The sequence below is a fragment of the Ruditapes philippinarum genome, unplaced genomic scaffold (assembly GCF_026571515.1).
Source record: "Ruditapes philippinarum isolate M1 unplaced genomic scaffold, ASM2657151v2 ctg9511_1_1_1_1, whole genome shotgun sequence".
Lineage (NCBI taxonomy): Eukaryota > Metazoa > Mollusca > Bivalvia > Venerida > Veneridae > Ruditapes > Ruditapes philippinarum.
Window position 1 is genome coordinate 6,428 of NW_026858379.1, and position 21,421 is coordinate 27,848.

General features: G+C 34.2%; 1 protein-coding gene across 2 annotated transcripts; it reads left to right on the forward strand.

Moving 5' to 3' along the window:
* Nucleotides 1-5,817: 5,817 nt before the first annotated feature.
* Nucleotides 5,818-20,705, forward strand: LOC132753031 (uncharacterized). 2 transcript variants are annotated; one of them, XM_060743441.1, is made up of 6 exons: nt 5,818-6,234; nt 17,144-17,371; nt 18,092-18,334; nt 18,775-18,843; nt 19,808-20,014; nt 20,509-20,705. In XM_060743441.1, exons 1-6 carry the CDS (start codon nt 6,165-6,167, stop codon nt 20,682-20,684), a joined length of 993 nt encoding a protein of 330 aa, XP_060599424.1. In that variant the 5' UTR covers nt 5,818-6,164; the 3' UTR covers nt 20,685-20,705. The 2 variants fall into 2 exon arrangements, with proteins under 2 accessions (XP_060599424.1, XP_060599425.1); XM_060743442.1 differs by lacking the exon at nt 5,818-6,234 and adding an exon at nt 12,308-12,456.
* The last annotated feature ends 716 nt before the right edge of the window (nt 20,706-21,421 follow it).

The following is a 21,421-nucleotide window of genomic DNA, read 5'->3' on the forward strand; positions in this document are numbered from 1 at the left end:
CTATCTCACACATTGAAGTTTGGGCGTTTTTGAAATAAAATGTCATAAAAAGATACAATTTAACTATAGACTTGTACAGTACATTTATATGGAACTAGATGATTAATGCATGTAATGTCCGAAGAAAAAAACATGTAAATAAAGTTTTTGCAATATTAATGATGCTGTAATTTTAAACCGTTGCAACATTTTATTTTTTAAAATATTGATTTAATTTATACACACACCCGTTAACTTGTTGCAATTAGATCAGTTCCAGACAGTATATCATTGAATATTATGTCTATAAAAAGAGACAAAAAGAAGAACATATATCGGTTATCCTGTTTAAAAAGTAAGTTCTAACTGCATCAAGCTGTCCTACATGCAACATGCTCACCAGTGTGATAAAAAGATTGTTTTTATCTGTCTTAAGTGAAACATAACAACCGTTAGGTCACAGTTATCTCGTGAAAACTGCAAATTTTACTTTTATACATATTTAATAACTGTAAACAAATATGTTGATGTTTTTTTTTGTATTTCTTCTGTATGGTCGGCCGTGGCCACAATGCATTTATCCGTCAAGCGAAAGCACGAGGTTTTCGTGCGTAAAGTATTACTCTACATGTACAAACAACAAAGAGAAGTCGTCGACATTTCTTCCCATCAGCCATACGTGAGTTTTTTTATTATATCGAAAAACCCTCTAGCCCGGTTTGAAAAAAAGCGAATCCATGGGAGTTAACTTGTACACTACTAAATACGAAGACGTGTAGCAGTTGTGTGCCCAAGATAGATAAAACTGATATACATTATAGGACAATGGAAGTTTTAATTTGAAGGGTATATTAAGGTTGCCATTCGAAGGTCCGAACAGGTATAACACACACAATGCAGTTTTTTACAATTATTTGATATACCCACGCGACAATCATTTTCATCTTTCGGCGCGATTGTGCTCTTCTGGAGAATTTCTTATATTGTCCAAGAGGATTTGTTTGTTTGTTTGTTTGTTTGGGTTTTACGTCGCACCGACACAATACAGGACATATGGCGACGTTCCAGCTTTACTGGTGGAGGAAGACCGTAGAACCACCGACGTTCAGTAAGCTAGCTGGATAGCTTCTTCACTTGAAAGAATCCAAAGTCCCTGTCGGTATTCAAACCCACAGCGGTGAGGGGCTTGCCCAACTATAGATGTCCTTCTTCACAGGTCAGCCGTTGACCGGATATCAATATTTCAATGACGTCAGTTTAAAACTCATGCTTAACAGATAGAGAGCACATATTTCCTTCTACTTGGAATCGACGCGCCATTGCCGGTGACATCTGCTTCCCCTGGGGTAAATGGAATATACTGCAGATACTGAATTAGGGTCAATAAAACAACAATAACACTAAAGTTACAAGTATTTGATGCTGATCATTTTTGGGGGTTCTAGATGAAAAAAAAGTTATGTTTTCTTGCTAATAAGTTATTCTTCAGTGTTTAAGTTCGAGTAAGAAAATATCTGAACTGCCTTAGGAAACTATGAAAAATATCAAGTCTATAGGTCACAAAATGAGCCGTGTCACGATAAAACCAACATAGTGCGTTTGCGACGGGCATGGATCCAGACCAGCCTGCGCATCCGCGCAGTCTGATCAGGATCCATGTTGTTCGCTATCAGCTTCTCTACTTGTAATAGGGTTAGTAAGCGAACAGCATGGATCCTGATCAGACTGCGCGGATGCGCAGGCTGGTCTGGATCCATGCTGGTCGCAAACCCATTATGTTGGTTTTGTCATGACACGGCTCAAATAAAGTTGTTAAAGGGTTTATCATATTCAAATCTTGCCTAATGTCTGGCAAGATATTGTAACTGGTTTTACAAGTCCGCGCTCTCTTTGTAAAATATTATAATTTCTATTTAACCCATCACCAACAATTAATCAGCCTAGCGTATATAATACGTTCATGTATACAGAAAGTGGAATATTATTAAGATAAAAATGTGAAAAAAAAGTACGTATAATTAATATTCAGAGGTGAGTGTACGATTTTTTAGCTGACATAGTTTTTTGTGTGTAGTTAAAGTTAAAAGGTTGGATTAATTCAATTTGGTAAAAAAAACTCTTCTTTCTTTCAGAAAAGCTTTTTTTATAAATGACATAAGTAGTCTTTAATTTTAATAATCAATGAAAATATGAAAAGTTGAAAGTGTTACATTTGTGTGTCATTTATTATAGCGCTTAATTTATTGTAAGGGTAGATCACAATATTAGTTCTGTTTGATGTTTGAGTTAACTGAATTTGTTTCATGTATGGAAGTCAAAACGAAATTTAAAATGCTAAATATAGTAAAATATAAGACATTGTGTGCACTCTTATATTTCATTAATCGCAACTATAGTACGGTATTTGCCAATAAACGGAAATAGCATTTCGGGCACTAGCATTCTGCGTAGGGAATAGAAGCATTAACAAAAGAATAAATTTTATCAGTATTCAACAACTTTATAAACAATTTGTGTATTTTGCCAATATTTGAGAACTATATGCCTTTCATGATCATACTACTGTGTTTACAGTTATGTATACAAATAGTTGTCAGTACTGAGGGTATATGCAGGGGCACATTTTACATGGATCGCATTTGTCACACACTGCAAAATGTCACACCTGTGACCGAGGGGTAGAATGTTGTACTCCCAACCCTTGATCGAAAACTGTAAAATAGAATTTGATTACGATTTCATACAATCTCTTATTTTGGCTCAAGCACCGATTTAGCATCAAGAGATCAGTCAGCGAAAGTAGATAAATATAAGCACAAATTGTTTTCGTAATTATTAAGTTTACGGGTAGTATCCAGACCTAATAAGCGCCAACTTGTCGAACTCGAAAGGTATGCACTACAGACAGGCATTTTTAAAGTGTGGCTCTGCTAGGGGGCATGAGGGATGTTGCACTTATTCATAGAGTACAGACTCAATCAAACTGAGTCTGCAATTTTCATGTAATTTTGTTGTGATTAATGCTTCCGAGGATCACTTTCCTTCCAGAATTGTTTTACCATATCTGATCATATCCGCAAAGTATCGGTAATTAATCAATGTCACTCAGTCCGATTTTTGCGACTCACTATGGCCATAATAATATGACTATTGCTTAGGATCGTTAAAGTGAATTGGTCTGTTATGGAAGGTCTGTAATACAATAAATAAACAAATTAATATCTTGACAGTATTTGGTTTCAGCATATGAAGGCATATTTCACATACTGATTTTACTCCGATGATCTTTTAAAGACCTTTTTTATCTATATTTTACAACTGCATCCGGAAAACGATTATTTGGCTTTAATCCTTAGTCAAGAACACAAATAAATACCACACTCTAGTGTCACTGAGCCAAAGATAAAGTAATTGAGGTAGATTTGCATTATATATATTCGTCATTCATGATGACAGTGCGGCTTACTTGAAAGCACAGAAGCTGGACTGATGATTTTGCATACCGGTGAAAACTATATGCATAACATACATAAACAAATGTGATCAAAAATTTGACAAATGTGATAACAACAATGTGACAAATGTGACCACATCAATGTGACAAATGTGTGATCACAACAATGTGACTAATGTGTGATCACAACAATGTGACAAATGTGTGACCACATCAATGTGACATATGTGATCCATTCCAATTGTGTTCATTCAATGGGTCTCCAGTCCGTTAAATGATGTCCGTAGACAAATATTGTGTATATTTTCTTTTATCATAATAAAAAGCTATTTAATACCCCGGTCACATATTCACGGAATACGCCCACGGAAGAGCCACGGATTAATTCCGGCATCGTCCGTAGCTACCCGTACTGGTCAGTAGCTCTCCGTAATGTAAACGTAATCAATCGTAGAAGTCCTTGTATATCCGTAGCGATCCTTGACAATTTTTGAACATGCACAAAAATTTGCTACGGAAAAATCAACCGTAGCGTATCCCTACTAGTCCGTATTAATCCGTATTGATACGTACTAGTCCGTACGAAAACCGTAATAGTCCGTACTGATTCGTAGTCCACCAACTCGTCAAGGATTTCCACGGTTTGGTACGGAGAACTACGTATTTGTACGGTTACCAAACGTATAAGCTACGGTTTTAATACGGATTATTACGGCGTTGTCACGGAAAGCCACGATCGTAATACGTTGTACTACGGAGAGGCAAGGATTAGCACGGTCTTTTACGGTTCATTGCATTGCAACACGAAACGGTACGGAATGGTACGGCCCACCACTGTTTAGTACGGATGAATTAAGTATCATGTACTTTTTCAAGGGTATAAATACTACCTTCTTGTTAAAAACAGACATATATATTTGCAGGAACATCTATAAATGATAATTGCCATTTACCGGCTGCAACTTTATATTGAAATGGCTCAGAATGCGGAGGCAGTGGTCGAGCTGCTTGATGACATGCTTAGAAGTAAATTTATATTAATATCGTACTACAATTCATTAGAAATAAAATAACATTTAATGTTACATAATTTTTTTTATGTTACAAACATTGGATCGTGAAAATGGAGTAAATATGTACATAAAACGCAGTGTTACATAAGCCTCGGACACTTTCCCTTGAGTGATAATAAGATTAATTAACAAGTTTTTTACATTTTTTTAAAACATAAACATCACAATAATGAATGTAATTGTAAGATGAACAGCAAATCTTAAAATTAAAAGAGAAGCAGTATTGATCAACATTTTTCATTAATGATCACTAGTCCATATCTAATCAGGTAAGAGAAGACATACGAAATTGTGGACTAGAGATGGGCTTTTACGAAGAGTATGAGGCTCTCATGGCCGAACCTGTTGAGGATCCAACTTTCTTCAAGAAATTCACTTTAATTGGGCCTGATGTGTTTCGGGGTTCGGACGCGATTAGGCTGAATCCTCTCCGCCAAAATCATTTAACGCTGCAATTCGTTTTCTAGGGGTTCTTTTCTTTTGAGGCATTTTGAAAATGAGCAAGCAAGAGGTTGTGGACGGATGTATTAGGTCCGTATAGATCCGTGGCAATTCGTTCTTCTCCGTATCAATACGTTCTTCTCCGTATCAGTCCGTACTTATTCGTACTTACCCGTGCTTATACCGTAGCAGCCCGTAGTGTATCCGTAGTGCGTCCGTCCTGATTCGTGTCGCTCCGTATCAAACCGTGTCGGTCCGTAACAATGCGTGTCTCTCCGGGGGCTTTTGGTGGTAAATCCGTCGGACTCCGTACTCATACCGTTGTGTGTCCGTACTGGAACCGTAGCGGACTATGGAAATTCACATTTCCATAGTAATCCGTGAACGATTAGACCGTAGCTCTTCCGTGGCATTATCCGTGAATATGTGACCGGGGCATAAACAATATTATACCAGGACTATCTCGTATCATTTTTTGTTTAATTGGTACGAGTTTTAAAACTTATTGAAATAGAATGAAATAAAATTGAGTAACATGTACACAGATTTCATCTCGATACATACATGTGTACACTAAATACACTTTACTATGTCTTATAAAATAGCTTTTTGAACAATAATTTAATAATGTCTTAGAAAATAACTTTTTGAGCAATAATTTAGTAATGTCTTATAAAATAACTTTTTGAGCAATAATAAAATAATGTCTTAGAAAATAACTTTTTGAAAAATAATACATGTATAATAACAATATTTATCATTTAATTCGAGCTAGAAAATGTCACGTTGTAACCAGAAACAACTGTTATTTACAATAAATTGTTGTAATTATAGGCATACATACTAACTCTCATACCAGCGTTTAAGGATTTGACACGCAAAATGGAAAGGATTACGTCTAGATAATGACAATATGTTCATCCCTGAACTTTCTATGGATATACATTGTGACTGTGCAAGTTAAACTGGAGGTGGTGACATTATACCCAAAGAATTCATGATTTAAACTTCAAGAATTCTTCTTTTTTTTCAACTTCATGAATTTCCGATTTCAACTTCACAAATTCACGTTTTCAAACATTTCGAGGAATCTCGAATTCAGTATGTTGAAATCGGAAATTCGTAAAGCGTGAATTTGTGAAGTTAAGTAAGTAAAATTCATGAAATTAAAATAGCGCTACCATTCATTCGCAGAAGGCAACACATAATGCTAAGATATGCACGGATCGAGACAAAAGAAAATTCAAAATACAGACGGACACACTCTACAAGGATTTATCCAAGCTGGTTAGTTGTTTTGTATAAATTTCAAATTGTGCATTTACATTTATGTTACATATATAGAGAGAGGATATTGAATGGGTTTAAGTTCATTACTTGCTGCATAATATTATTTAATTCAACAAGTCCAATATATTTAGTATTGAATCTACACGAAATCTACACGAATATAACAATTAATGGATTGCATATCAAAATAAGAACTGTTTATAGTAAAACAAAATCACTTTTTCATTGCATGAATGGAACGCCGCAGATGCCCTCTGATTAAAAATAGTGCTTGAATACATTAATATACACCAAAATGATAACCAGTCCTTAAATGAATTATTTCCTCGGGCTGAAGCTGATCATCTTCCGGCCCTACTCTTCCGGGTATTGACCAGTCAAAAATCTCTGTAACTTACAATATACAAGTCAGTCAATACCATATTAACGTGGTCGCAATTTAAGCGGCGCGGGTAATAAATGTTTTATTTATTTATCTATTTATTTATTTACTCCATTTGGTGATAAATACCATTTTAATTTAGCCATTAGCGTCAAAGAAGCATCCCTTAAGGCTTACCGAATGTGCCGTGAAAGGGAAGTATTCTATAAAGACGCTTTGGCTGCTTGTTGATTAACTGGAAATTATTGAATTGAAAACTGCATAGTTTCATTATAAAGTTCAATATTGAATTAAACTGACAAATTTGAAATTATGTATGATACATAGTTTTCCTAACAATAAGCAAGTTGATATCCATGAAAATGTTTAGGTATTTTTATTATAATTTTCGAGGTCCTTATCCGAAGTTTGACGGAAAAAGGCAGAAAAGTTGCGAATGCAGTGGAAGAAGGAATTACAAAAAACTTGATAAATCTTTAATTATGTTTATGATTTATTATATAGTTTAAACTTTATTTATTCAATAAATTGTACATTGTACATAAAATGACATTTACAAACATTTCACAACAATGTCATTCAGAAAAATGTTGCGTTTAGATGTAAGCTCTTTGAATGTACAACAAAGAAAAAGAAAATAATTAATTGTTGAATTACCACTATAGAGAAACTAACGTAACTTATGGAGAAATGCTAGAAGAAGGGAAGAATGTAAGGAAAGATATGGTTGAATATATTCGTCTAATACTTAAGAATAAAATGTAAAGAAATATGAGCGTACGGAAGGCCAAATCCTGACATGTTCACATTGACAGTAATTCTTACAAAACGCGCTTCGATTGTATGATGAATTTTTGAACATTCTGAAAGAGGGTTTTGTTTTCATCAAAAGAGAGATGTTAATTGCCGTAAAGAAGGTTGTTTGCTGTAGCCGGAAAATTTAAATTAGTGAGAAATCTTTGACGTATATGTCTGTATTTGGTACATTGCAACAAAAAAATGAGATACAGTTTCTCTTAGTCCGCATGTACATGTTGGGCTATTCACAATAGACCTTCTTTCAATGAACTACATCCTAATCTTAATCTTGTGTGACGGATTTGATCTTTACGTTAGCCTGTACTATAGTAAGACGGTGGTCTTTGATATTCTGAGTTATTTTGGACCTAAATGAGCTTACAGTTGGGCTAGATTGAAGTGTTTTATGAAGAAAAATTCCAGGTGCGAGTGGTAGAAGGTAGACATGAGTTTGAGTATAAATGTGTTCTGGTTGGAACTGGAGTTAAATCGTCATTAAGTAATAACTTAAGTGACATTTTTACTATAACTTTCTAAGATCAAAGCACAGAAGGCGCTGAATTTGTTTGGGTCTCAGAATGTAAGAAAGGTGCAGGTTGTGAGATTATATGTATAGTGCCACCAATGCTTTCCAGCGTTTTAATTGTAGTAAATTGGCTATAAGACTTATTGCAACACTGATATTCAATCCAATGTTTATTTGACTTAAACAATTTGAAAAAAAATGAGTTGCCTTTACTGGGATTTGAACTCCAGACCTCTCGCTTCCTAGGCGAGTGCGAAAAACCCTTCAGCCACGGTGAATTTACATGTAAACGGCCTGAAGAAAACCATATTATTCTAAATTAGGGCTTGTAACGACTTTAACTGTTGTTTAACACAGATGTAAATAATCCTGGAGCTTACTATAAGCATGTATATTTATAAAGAATCAAAGGGATGCAAGTTCTGTGGTATTTTCTGATCTTTGCAATCTTAATCGTACTGTATATCTGTATGCATTTTCCTGTATAAGGTTATTTTTATGTATTATAATTCATTTTGCAAGGCACCAGAGTTTGATACATACGGAATTCTGCATAACTAGAGATGCATCAAAAAGTCAATTATGTTCATTTTTTTACGACAGTTACACTTTATCCTTGCATATCATGGCTACTTCCTTAACAAAGACACTTAAAAAAGAATTTAAAAAAAAAGTTTCCTCGACTTGGATTTGAACTCCAGAGCTCTCACTCCTTGAGCGAGCGCGTTACCCCTGCATCACGGAGAAGTTATACAATTAATGTCTGAATAACATCAAGTCATTCTAAATTTAGAACTTCCATTGCATTTCGGGTTTGTAATCCTTATTAATTTCGAGGTATTTTGTTCAGGATAAACCTGTTGTTTAAAATTGAAGTAAATAATTTAGCGAAAATCTTCTCGCCCAAACAGTCCGACATGTAGAATCTATATATTCCACTACTCGGTTTGTGTAGTATTCGGTAATCGACATCACTAAAAATAGTATTTTCATTGATAAAATCATATTTATCCGCGTAATTTGTGATTGTGCATTTATTGACAATTCTATTAGCCAACGCTATTTTTAAACTTTGAATGCGTAGTTATTTTTTGGATACTTGTAACAAAATAAAAATATTTCTTTCTTTTAAATCGCTAGTTTTAAGCTGTTTTGAGAACTACTTGTTGTTATGTTTGTTGTGAACTTCTGTGTCAGAGATTGAATATCCGCTTTGTATTTACTTATTTTCGATCAGAAAATACAATAAAACAATATTAGAAATCTTCGACCATTCGGGAATTATTTTGCTTGAAAATTAATTCGCCTGTCTTTGACCATTTATACGCAGTGATCTCCCCTGAATGTTTCAGCGTTAGTGTACATATGAAGGGAAGTAACCGCTTCAAAAAAGTGGACTACTTTCGGCGTTTGCAATTAACAGCATTAGACTCTGAAATTTCGCTACCATTATTTGTTTGGTCTGACGACCCAAACAAATAAAAACAGTCCGAGAAATTATCTACTTCCCGACAATTACACTAGTAACCGGAAAATATCCTAATAATATTTATTATATAGAGGACATTTGTTTTTTATGTAAGATCGATGTTTTTTACCGGGAGTGAATACCAGTTTCAATATTTTCACAAGTGAAATGAAATTTGATCTTGCATAAAACACATTTTCTTATTAAATCATTACGTTACATTTTCAATCCAAATTCAAAATAATATGTCTGCTATGAAAATCATATAATAATGATAATCATTAAAATACATGTATAAATTCACTGTCGGCTGAAAAAAACATGGAATAAAGTAAAATAAAATACACTTTTAAATATATGCAATGTTCAAATTTGATATTCAAAAATATTGATAATTGATACACAGTCTCTTTGTAAATATATAATAAACATGTTTTGACTTCACACAAAGTACAGTAGAACTTCTATGAGTCGAACTTCGATTAGTCGATTTTATCGATGTGTCAAATAAAAATGAAAGTCCCGACTTTCCCCCCTATAGATTCCTTATAAAAACCTATTTATGAGTCGAAATTTTATGTGTCGAATTTTTCGATGTGTCGAGGTTTTTTCATGGTCCGTATAAAGTAAATCTAGTGCAATTTACCACAAATAAGTCGAAGTCGTTGGATTGTTTTGACACCTTTGACCTCGAGACATTTTTCACACCTTATCTGGCTGCGAAGACGATTTCCAATCAACTTGTGTGATAGGTGTTAATAACACAGCCGTGTGTTCAAACAGCCTTTGTTTGCGATAAAATGCTTTAATCGTAACTTTTTTAATTGCCGCATTGGTATTTGAAAGTAAACAGTAAGAACTACTTCACTACTTTCATTTGAAAACATCCTTGACCCGGTGTCGCGTGAGAATAACACGCGAAATATTTACTATAAGCTGGTTTAGTTATCGCCCTTTCGTAATCATACGCCTTTTGTAACTCTTTGGGTAGTCGTGAAAAACGTAATTTGACATGCTATATTTATCATTGTAAAATTTAAAGATAAGATTAATGATGGAAAAACATGAAATATGTTTCGTTATAGGGCTTATAATTAGGACTAGTCACGGGTCGAAATTTTGTCATGGAATTGAGAGCGATTCATGAGTCGAAGTCCCGATGTGTCGAAGTTTTTACGCAAGTCCCTTCAACTTCGACTTACCGAAGTTCTACTGTAGATATGCTATGTTTTAAATTTAACACATTATCGTACGTTGGCCACAATATGAATATATAGTTTCATTAAGAAAAACTGGCAATTATTTTAAGGGAAAAAAGCAACTTTTAATGGTATGTAATTTTGAATGCACCTCCCCATACAAAGTTTATTCCTACTTTTATTCAAATTTGACATATTCAATAAGAATTTCATAGAGTTCAAGAAATTTCTGTGATGAAAATATTTTTCTCAGGTTTGGGCATAGTATATCTTTGAAATGTACACATTTTCAATGAAAACGCACGTGGTTTATCTGCAAATTATAGGTAAATAATTTTGTTTTATATACTGTAATGGTTTCAGAGTACTTAAATTACTTTTGTCACGCAACTTATTTTGAATAGCTTATTATCTCTGTCTCGAAGGCCTTTAAGGTGTGCTAGGCGCATGCAACAGTTATAACATTAAAACAAAAGAAGTTTTTTTATAGAATGTTTTGAAAACATTTTGAATAAAAATATCGTATTTATAACAAAGTGAGCGTGGTCATGCCCAAGCCAAGCATCGACTATTTGTGCAGTACAGAAAATTACTGCAGCAGAGGTACGGGTGTGGACATTTCAACTGCAAGAGTCCTCCATGTCATTCTCGCGACTTGACTATTTCGACTTCATAAATTTACAATTTCAACATATTGAATTCACGAATTCATGAATTCAACATATTGAATTCACGAATTCACAATGTCAGCTTTATCAATACACGATTTCATCTTCACGAATTTACGCATACACGATTTCATTTTCACAAATTCACGATATTAACTTCTTTAAATCAACTTCGTGAATTAACAATTTCAACTAAATGTATTCACGATTTCATTTTCACGAATTCACGACTTCAAGATTTCGACTTCATGAATTCACGTATTCAAGTTTGTGAGTTCGCGTATCAAAACTTCATGTATTCACGGTTTAGAATATTACGTCATTTACGTATATACTCGTTTTTCAAATCAGTCACGCAAATTTACGTTTAATTTAATAACATTGACTCATTACCCGAGACTGTACAAAATGTTTGTTTGTCTTTTATTATTTTATATAAAAGGCTTTATTGTGTCAATATTCCGATCATTATTTAAAAAAGAACCATTCGCTGAAGCGGATGCATTGTAAGCTGAATTATTTAGTTGAAACATAAGATTTTGATATAAAACAGGACCTATGACCTTTTGTACAGGTTTGACTGTATTATTCTTGGCTAGTTCGTTCAGAACCAGCTTCTGACCTCGGAGCAGCCGGAACCCGAGTGTGGCTAGTTGTTGCTAAAGGTGTTCCGGCTCTCTGGTTAACTTTACGAAGGTGGTGGTGGCGACTATAAATTAATTTTATCTTTTATGGAATAAACAAACACTGACTAAAGTTTCGATTTCTAAAAGATTTCTAACTTTTTTATCTTCGGTTATTCAGCAAGTTAAGTAAGAACTATAAAAACACGGACATTATAAAAATATTACGACATTTTTATTATAATTATCAATTCAAAAGCAGCCGTGAAAAGACATATAAACTATCTCTGATCAAGGAAAAAAAGAATAATAGTCGGACTATTGTCGTTTATACGGCTTGTTGATTTTGGTTTTTTTACCCCGGGGAGTAAACATCGTATTTATCTATACATTACATAAGATAATCCAATTGAAAGCTACCCATGCGTAAATATGGGACGAGAAAAAGAAACGGAAAAATGGTTTTAATAAAATTGCTAATTTTGCAACATTGAAATTTTTTGTATGAGTTTATAATGTATTTTGATAATTATGGATGTACAGACAGTAATCAAGGTAGATATGTTTCTGTTTACTTTTCACGCGGGAAATCTTCCCGGCTTTTCATATGTTAGTGCTTATGTTTTTGTTGGGTTTTTTTTTGTTGTTGTTGTTTTTTAAAATTTATTTCTTATTTTTTAATTGCATCTTTTTACATGTAACATGCCTTCTACGCGGACAAATCAATCGCAACATTTCGGCCCTTTCCGTCAATCTTCGGATAAGTGATAATGAATAATAGCCGAGGATGTTTCGATTGGCGGACAACTACGACCGCGACTTCGACCACGACTTTTACGACTACAAATCGTAATCTACGACGACGATGACCAAGGGGGAGAATCACGCCGTTCGTTACCCAAACAAACAAGATGGCGGATGCAGCCAAAAAGTAGGTTTTTCCCTTTTTTCTCTGAAATTCGTGATGTTCTAATGTAAAGGTACATATAACAACCTTCTCCACAATTTTCCTGGCACACAGGATTTTATTTCATGATGTTTCGTCCCGTACTTCATCTGAAATGCGCGTCACCAGATTCGAAGCGAGAGAATTTTCCACCGGTTTGATCGTGGTAACGTACGTCTTTTTCTCTCAAATTCACTGTTTCGTATACATATATGTCAATTTACTGAAACCACTGACCTTAAAAAGTTGTAATATGTCGTCATCTTAGCATTCATGCCCATTCTGGCTAGAATAACCGCTGAAAATATTAATATCGGGGCATTTTCTGGAAATTATAACGTATGGCGCACAAAATATCAATGATAACGTACGGCGCATTTTTTTCTGATTAATTGATTTTCTATATAATAGAAAAGTTATGTTTACAAGACATAACAGGAGGTGTAGAACCAAATAAAGAAACTGAAATAAATAATATAAGTGTCCAGCTTTATTTGTCATCCAATGAAAGCGCTGTATTTCATAGAAGAACAAAAGTCTATGATATATCAAAGTCCATTCATAGCAGCCTTCTATTTTTTATTTAGTGCTTCATAGAGCCGCGTTTGAGCAAATGAACAGGTAATTAGACGAAATAAAGTAAGTTTTAAACCGTAACATACAGAAAAAAGAAAAATTCTCCGGTCGCTATCGCTCCCGTCGAAGTTTCTAATTTCTGTAGAACAACACGGATGAACACTAACATTTACTTCGCAAACACTAAATTAAGAGTAGTGTAATAATTTTTAAAACCGTGTTTTCATAAAGATAATGACGTCATCTAGGCACATGAGCGGTCTGGCATTAAAGGTTTCAGACGGGTTTTCCGGCATGGATAAAAACATCGAAATCCAAATCCGATTTGAAACTTTATATTTCATGGTCGTTTAAATGTTTAACACTAGACATTAATAAGCAAATTCCAATGCCACTCTTTTATTGCTGATACCTGCAATACTTTTTTTAAAAGAAATTATCGTTTTTGTTGGGACGTTTGTGGAAAAAAACACGCCAGAATATGATAGGCAAATACTTGCATGTAATTGTTTTAATCAAATTATGACGTTCCTTTCATTAACAATTATGAAATCCTCAATTGATGCGAAGGGACCTTCATTTTTTAGGATATGTGTATAAACATATGGTAATTGCGTTTATGTATTAAAATCAATTAATATACAACAATTTTGCATTAATGATTCATGTAATGTATGTTTTTTGTATGTATGTACATGTATATGTGTGTATGTATATATATGTATATACAAGAGACCTATAAGTTAGTGGTTTAAAGATCAATTTTGATATGAAAATGTTCATTATGTAACTACTTAAGAAAATTTCGGCTGGTATTTACTTTATCAATCAAAATTGATCTTCTCCAAACTTTTTCATGATTTTTGATATTATGCATATATATATGTTTATATGAACTGTTCGTTATTGTGCATGTTTAATGTCATCATCGGCTTTAAAGCCTATTGGAATAAAATAAAATGTCTGCTGTCCACTATAATAAAAAAAAACTGTAAGGCTATGTCACGTTAATATATCGTAACTAACGAGTTTCATGTACTATAACTATTACTAAATAAGAAAGTTTCTGTTTATCGGAATGGCATAATGTTTTCTTTTTTGTACTTCATGTAAAAAAATAAATGAAAAATAAAATAAATTAATTAATCGTTGGCTACATTATAGTTATTTATGATAATGCAGTTTTTTCAAGTTGTTTTCGCTGCCGCAAAAACAATATATATACAAAAGACATCCAATTGTAGAGGCGGATTGTAAACTGTTACCAATATTGATTCAAGATATAAAGGGCTTTTTTTTCAGTGAAAATAATTCATTTAGCGGATGTACCTTTTGATTAAATGAGAGTAAATTTCATTTCATTAATTATCTTTGTTTATTTTTTTTTCATTGTATTTATTTATTTTATTTTATTTTATTGATTCCACTTTTTTGCTACTGGGAATGTTCGTTACCACTGCCCCATTGGAGCCTCTGTGAAATAAACTGCATTGATATATACAAGGTGCGAAAAAAACTCAAACACTATATAGCAGTCGAGTTTTTTTCGTATATGAATCAATGAAAAATCTGTACTGTTATATATCAATACAGTTTTCAAATGCTCATTGAAGTGTACTGAGTATAAAGGGTTAGTAAGAACAAAGGAAAAGTTCCAAACCAGGCGATAACTAAATTCATTGAAGTTTTTCGGATAACATTATTTTCTAACTCATTCAATAAATTCAAAATAGAACCTACACTTATTCATTATTCTCTGTTATGTATTTTTCTGGAATAAACACAGGCTCATCTCAAGCTAGTCGTAATCACTTTTCGTTTTGTTTATGTTTGACGGGTTCAAATATTAAGATTTCCTTATCAGAAATTTGTTAGGAATAATTTAAGACTTTTTCTTTGGAAAAGAAAATATATCAAGCCGTCCGTACCTTTTTAACACTTTTGCTCTGATGAATGCATTTCTTCTTTCTGATAAGGGGATAAGACCATAATTATCGCACAACACTGGTGAAATTTAATGTGAAGACAACAATACACAAATGTCTCTGAAAGTGGAGGCTTTTCTTTCCATTCTGCATTTTAAACAAAATATTCTCAATCTATACACGTGTTTTAATTGGTATATTACCAACGAATATCTATTATGCCACTAGCTAGAAAGATATTTATATCCGATGGTGCAGCATTGTTCAACAAATTATTTCTGACCTGACCAACATTTTTTCCAGCTATCTATCATTTCCTACATAAAAATAATTCATTATCAGCTGATTGGACAAATGGAAATCCACCAAGTAGTAAAATGCGCCGTACGTTATCATTGATATTTTGTGCGCCATACGTTATCATTTCCAGAAAATGCCCCGATATTAATATTTACAGCAGTAAATCTAGCCAGAATGGGCATGATTGCTTACTTGACAACATATTACAACTTTTTAAAGTCAGTGGTTTCAGTTAATATACATATATGTAAAAGAAACAGTGAATTTGAGAGAAAAAGCCGTACGTTACCACGATCAAACCGGTGGAAAATTCTCTCGCTTCGAATCTGGTGACGCGCATTTCAGATGAAGTACGGGACGAAACATCATGAAATAAAATCCTGTGTGCCAGGAAAATTGTGGAGAAGGTTGTTATATGTACCTTTACATTAGAACATCACGAATTTCAGAGAAAAAGGGGAAAAACCTACTTTTTGGCTGCATCCGCCATCTTGTTTGTTTGGGTAACGAACGGCGTGATTCTCCCCCTTGGATGACCTCGACCAAATTATTCTAGACATATACGATTACCAATACAGCTACAACTTTACAGGGCGACTACAAGTTCTACGACTAAAAGACTTCGAGTTCGGTTACAACTAAAACGTTTATGGCTACTACAACATCGTTTAACGACCATGACTACGACAATTACAATGTTAAGTACGGTTATGACTATGACGACAACAATTACAACTTTGGCGACAAATACCTTTAATATACGACCTCTACCTCTACGAGCCACGAATGCACCGGTTGCGACTACGATCACAGCTATATCATTACTGCATTACTATGACTTCAATTCCATACTTCTACGAATACACAGTCGACAACTTCTACGACCTCAAATACTAACAACACCAACGAGGCTATGACAACTCGGCTACGACAACGGTAACTACGACTAAGACGAAGGCGACGACTTTGACCACCTCTGACGATGACTACTACACAACTACTACGACTACAACAACAACTCCTACAATGACGACAACCAAAATGGCAAAAAGGGGTCATTTCTTGAGCATCACTACCCTCCCACTGCAGGCAAAAGAGCCAATTTGATGTGAACTTGACCTTGATCTACTGACCTGAAAATCATCAGGGGTCATTTTCTGGTGATAATCAGTACCTCTACCAACTATGTAAACTGTAAAATAATGAAAATAATTTTACTTTTCTCACTGAGTGTTAGCTTTATACGTTAAAACAATACTTTTCTTACGTTATTTGTAGAAATTTCCGTGGGTCATGTGATTTATTGATGCTTTTTGCATTGTCAATTATAAAATTGATCACAATTATGACAAAATGTATTCAGTTTTTATTTTAAACTGTGCACTCACTTGGGTTGCCATAATGTCACTTTAAATCAAATCTTCATTTGCATCAACTGTTTTATAAATGGCTTAACTCAGAACGCTCTAAGATTATTACTTTTGTTTTATTACAGGGGCAACTTCCTATAATGTCTCACCGGAAGGCAAAGGTCCACCGTCTGTGACAACTGGACGCTTTCAAAGAAAAACATCTGATGAAGGCATTGCAATCGGCTCAAACCCAGTCTCGCCTACAGACGGAGATACTGGACTAAAAACAAAAACCAAATCCGTGGTCTTCACTCCGCCGGACTTCGATGTTTTATTTACAAATCCAGCAAAGCTTCATTTTGCAATTGCAGGTATTAATTTGAATAGAGTAGACAAAAAACAGTGTTGGAACACTACATGTACATTAAATATTGATTCCGGTCTTTTAAAACTTGTTCATATCTTAACCTTTTACCCCATGAGCATATTGCGGGAAAAAAGCCGTTTTCATTGAAAAGCCACCCGTAACAAGTTCAAACTGCTATGAAACTATGAAAAATGCTTCAATACTGATGAAACTTGGCACAAATGTTGACTAGACCATACCCTCTGTAACAGCATGCTCAGTCGTAAATTTCCTGGGTCATTCCTATGTAGCTTTATCACTACTGCATGGTGTTAGATTTTAGGAGGAAATACCGTTTAAGTAAAAATGTTAACGACGTACGACAGACGCCGGACGCCTGACACAGGGGCATCACAATAGTTCACCTTGAGCATACTCAGGTGAGCTAAAAATTCAGTGAAGCTATGAAGAATAATATTTCGAGCTTATATGCACTCAAATTTGAACAACACCCCTCGTGCATCAGCATGAATAATGTGTAAAATGTATTTTGGGAAGTCTGCAAGAAAATGATAGGCTTGTGATAAAAACATTACATGTATTTAATTATTATATACTGGCAAACCATCCTTTTGTGTCTCAAATGTTTAAGCACGGTAATGCCAGACACTGGCAAATCACAGTTTAATTGTATTTAAAATCAGAGGATGGTGGACTATTATAAGGAAAGATATCACTGTTTCAGGACAAGAAAGCATTGATGAAGGCATACATTCCTTTGACAGTGGTACAAGTCACGTTCCCTTGTCTAGCCCAGCGGATACGTATAGCATTTCATCACCAACCCAGAGACCCCCGATGCAGAGAAGGGATAGTGTTATGGACCTGACGTTTTCTGAAATGTTGATTAAACATTGGAGGAATTCTCAGGGACTTGTTGGATTTAGGCATAAAGTGGCGAACGATATCAACCACAAATATTGCTCATGTAAGACATTTTAGTGACTTGATAAAAGTTATATCTATTGTAGGCACATGCATGACTTTCAAATGATTTATTTACAACATTTCTTTTGGAAGTTCGATTCAAGCGCGCTCTTGTGTATGAGTGGCGCGCTTTTGTATATGAGTAGGGATACCGAGTATTAAATACGTATATATCTTGCATTATAGCATTTCTGACCGCTCAATAATATTAAATAACCCTTAAACGTAAATTAAGAAATGAGTGAGGTAGTCACGTAACAGGAAAAAAAACTGTAGCAAAAAGACATGCGCAATACATAATATATATACGCAATATAATAATGGGCCACGTAAAGGAACATATAGGCAAGCTGATAGCTGTAATGTTATTAATATTAATACTAAATGTTTGCGTATTTTAAGGGAAAATTCCATCATGTATTGTAACTTTATTCATTACAGACTGCCGGTGTGACGAAATGATATTCGTTTTCCTGTATGTACTTTTCGGTATCACCTACATGTGTGCAGGTAATTTTTTTCTGATAACATGTTTGACAATGTTAGAACCCTCCTTCCTCTGATAGTCTTTCACAGGCTATCGTCAGATCAATGCAATAACAAACACTGATAAATATCCAATGCCGAGAGTGAATGATTCCATAGATAAAGTTAAAAAAGCAAAAAATGTAACTACGTTTAATTTACCTTAGGGCTTTTGGTATGGCTTGAAACCTAACCAAACAATTAAGTAGACTTTAAGTATACAGAAACGTCCTGATTAATGTTCTCTTTAGTTAAAGGCCCATAATGCCTCAGAAATGCAATCATGTTTATTAATTTTTGGTATCTTGTTACAGTTTCCAAATGTACTCATTTGCAGCATAATTGAACTATCTGATTTTTCTTTTGCTCTGTTGGCAACTAGCATGTTTATAGTGAATTAGTATTTTGTACATAGCGAACATACTATTTTGCTTACATTTTGATATTACTGTCAGTTCAGTGCTACCTTCTTTAGTTGTTTGACATCTTTTATGCTCTGAATCCATTATTTAAACATTACAAAATACATGTTTGACATTTCATGAGAATTGGATTTCTTAGGCAAAATGTGCCTTTAAGAGAATCGGATTTATTTAGATATGTATTAAGTCCATTTTGAGTACAAATTTTGGATAAGAAAATTAAAAATTTTTATGTTAAGATTCAAGTCAGAGATTAACCGTTGTGTTAATTTTACCTTGAAATACTATTAAAAAGGTTTGAATAATGGCGTTCAATTCATAGAATAAGCTAGCGTTCCTTAACGGTTTTCACTATCCTGTTTTACCGCGGCGCAAAGTCAAATGTTCAGCTTACAATGTTTCCGTGATGGTAAATTTTGATCTAATATATCTTTAACAGTTCTATATTTAAATCACATACATGTACTTTGAAAACTTGATTGTATCTTCTAATTTCACGACGATTTTATTTTCTAACTTCTGGACAGGTTTTCTTGGTTTGACACAGTGCAGTAGTGAGTTGTACATAAATATCTTCTTGATAACAGATGGCGCTCTCTCTGTATTCGTATTTCCAATTACAATAATGGAGTGGACGAAACGAATAGGTGGCTGTATAAAAAAGACTGATATCCAAGGTTACGGTATAACTTTCGCCGTAATAGTTATCATGAGGCTAGCCGCCGCCGTTATAGGTATTACATTTGAAATTCTTATTTACTTATTTTATTGTTTTTATATTACTTTGATTGCAAGAACGTCCTCTTCGGAAGAATAGATGTTAATGTTGTCGAGAAGAAATAGTTACTCCGAAAATTAGATTGAAATTGTTTAATACATTCGAGTATATTATCATGCCCTCCGAAAAAAGGTATGCACATACCTTTTGGTGGTCCTCTAATTTTGGGTGGAGTTAAGAGTCGCTTAGGTCAAAAATCAAGGTTACCAGTGGTGAAATTGAAGAACATTGACAAAGTTGCAGGTTCGGTGAGCAACTATCGCCTTTTGCAATGTCTTGTTTGGTTAAATGTTCAGCTGTTTCTCATCATAACTTGATTTAATTTTTCCCTACATTGAAAAAGCTTTTAAATTGTGAATACGTTAATTAATGTGATGGCTTTTGATAACTTAATACTTGATTCAAGAACTTCTGTAACATTAAGCATGGAAATTCATTTTACATTTACAGGAAGTGTCGTCATGGCAATGCGAATCAACGTTTATCCCCAAGATGACCTCATGTGCCTGACCTCATTTGTTCTCCTCGAGGTTGGGGTAGTGTTAGAATGGGCGTTCTTGCTGTTTGTTTTGCTTTTACCTCTGTTGCTATATACAGTTGCATACTGCGTTGCACATATATTATAAAATATTTCTATGTTTATTATACTCGTTTCCATACTTTGTAATAAAGAATTATATTTTGTTATTGATGAGTTTTAAGTCACATTATCGAAATCAAATGGCAACTACCCAGTTTAACTAGTGGCGGAAGATCCCCATATGCGAGTCTGTATAATTAATTGTTCAAGCCTACACGGGCACCCTAATATTAATAGAACAAAGAACAGAAGTACACAGTATCTGAGTATGGACTGCTTCTTCGTTTGAAATAGTCTAAAGTACATCGTGGAATTCGAACGAACCAACTCTGGTAAGCGGCAGGGGATTCATTTGCAATATAATAGCCGACTGAATTTACCACTTCACCACGGAGATCCCCTTAAAATGGCCAAGGTAGACATATTTTTAGTTCGGTCAGAATAAGTACAGATAATTATCCACGTCACCCGAGCGTCAGCGTCGGCGTAATCACTTATATAAGTTTGTGTACCACCTCAAATATTTTCGAAACTTTGCACACTTGTTCACCATCATAACCCAACCTGTAGACAGGAGGAGGTAACTCTATCAAGCATTTTGACAGAAATATGCCCCTGTTTTTTTATTATTAACTTTATGTTAAAGTTTGCTGACAATCTCAAATATTTTCAGTTCATGACATCATTGGATACAACAAAATGTACATTAATTTTGACCCGGAGGCGGAATGGATGATAGCTGATTTTGGTATTAATTTTATTGAAAAACATCGATTTTTTAAA

Bases quoted from the DNA above. Each gene is read 5' to 3' on its own strand.
- LOC132753031 (XM_060743441.1), top strand. From the start codon at position 6,165: ATGCACGGATCGAGACAAAAGAAAATTCAAAATACAGACGGACACACT. The intron at 17,372-18,091 runs GTATTAATTTGA...TCACTGTTTCAG, and splicing joins GCTTCATTTTGCAATTGCAG to GACAAGAAAGCATTGATGAA. The intron at 20,015-20,508 runs GTATTACATTTG...TTACATTTACAG, and splicing joins GCTAGCCGCCGCCGTTATAG to GAAGTGTCGTCATGGCAATG.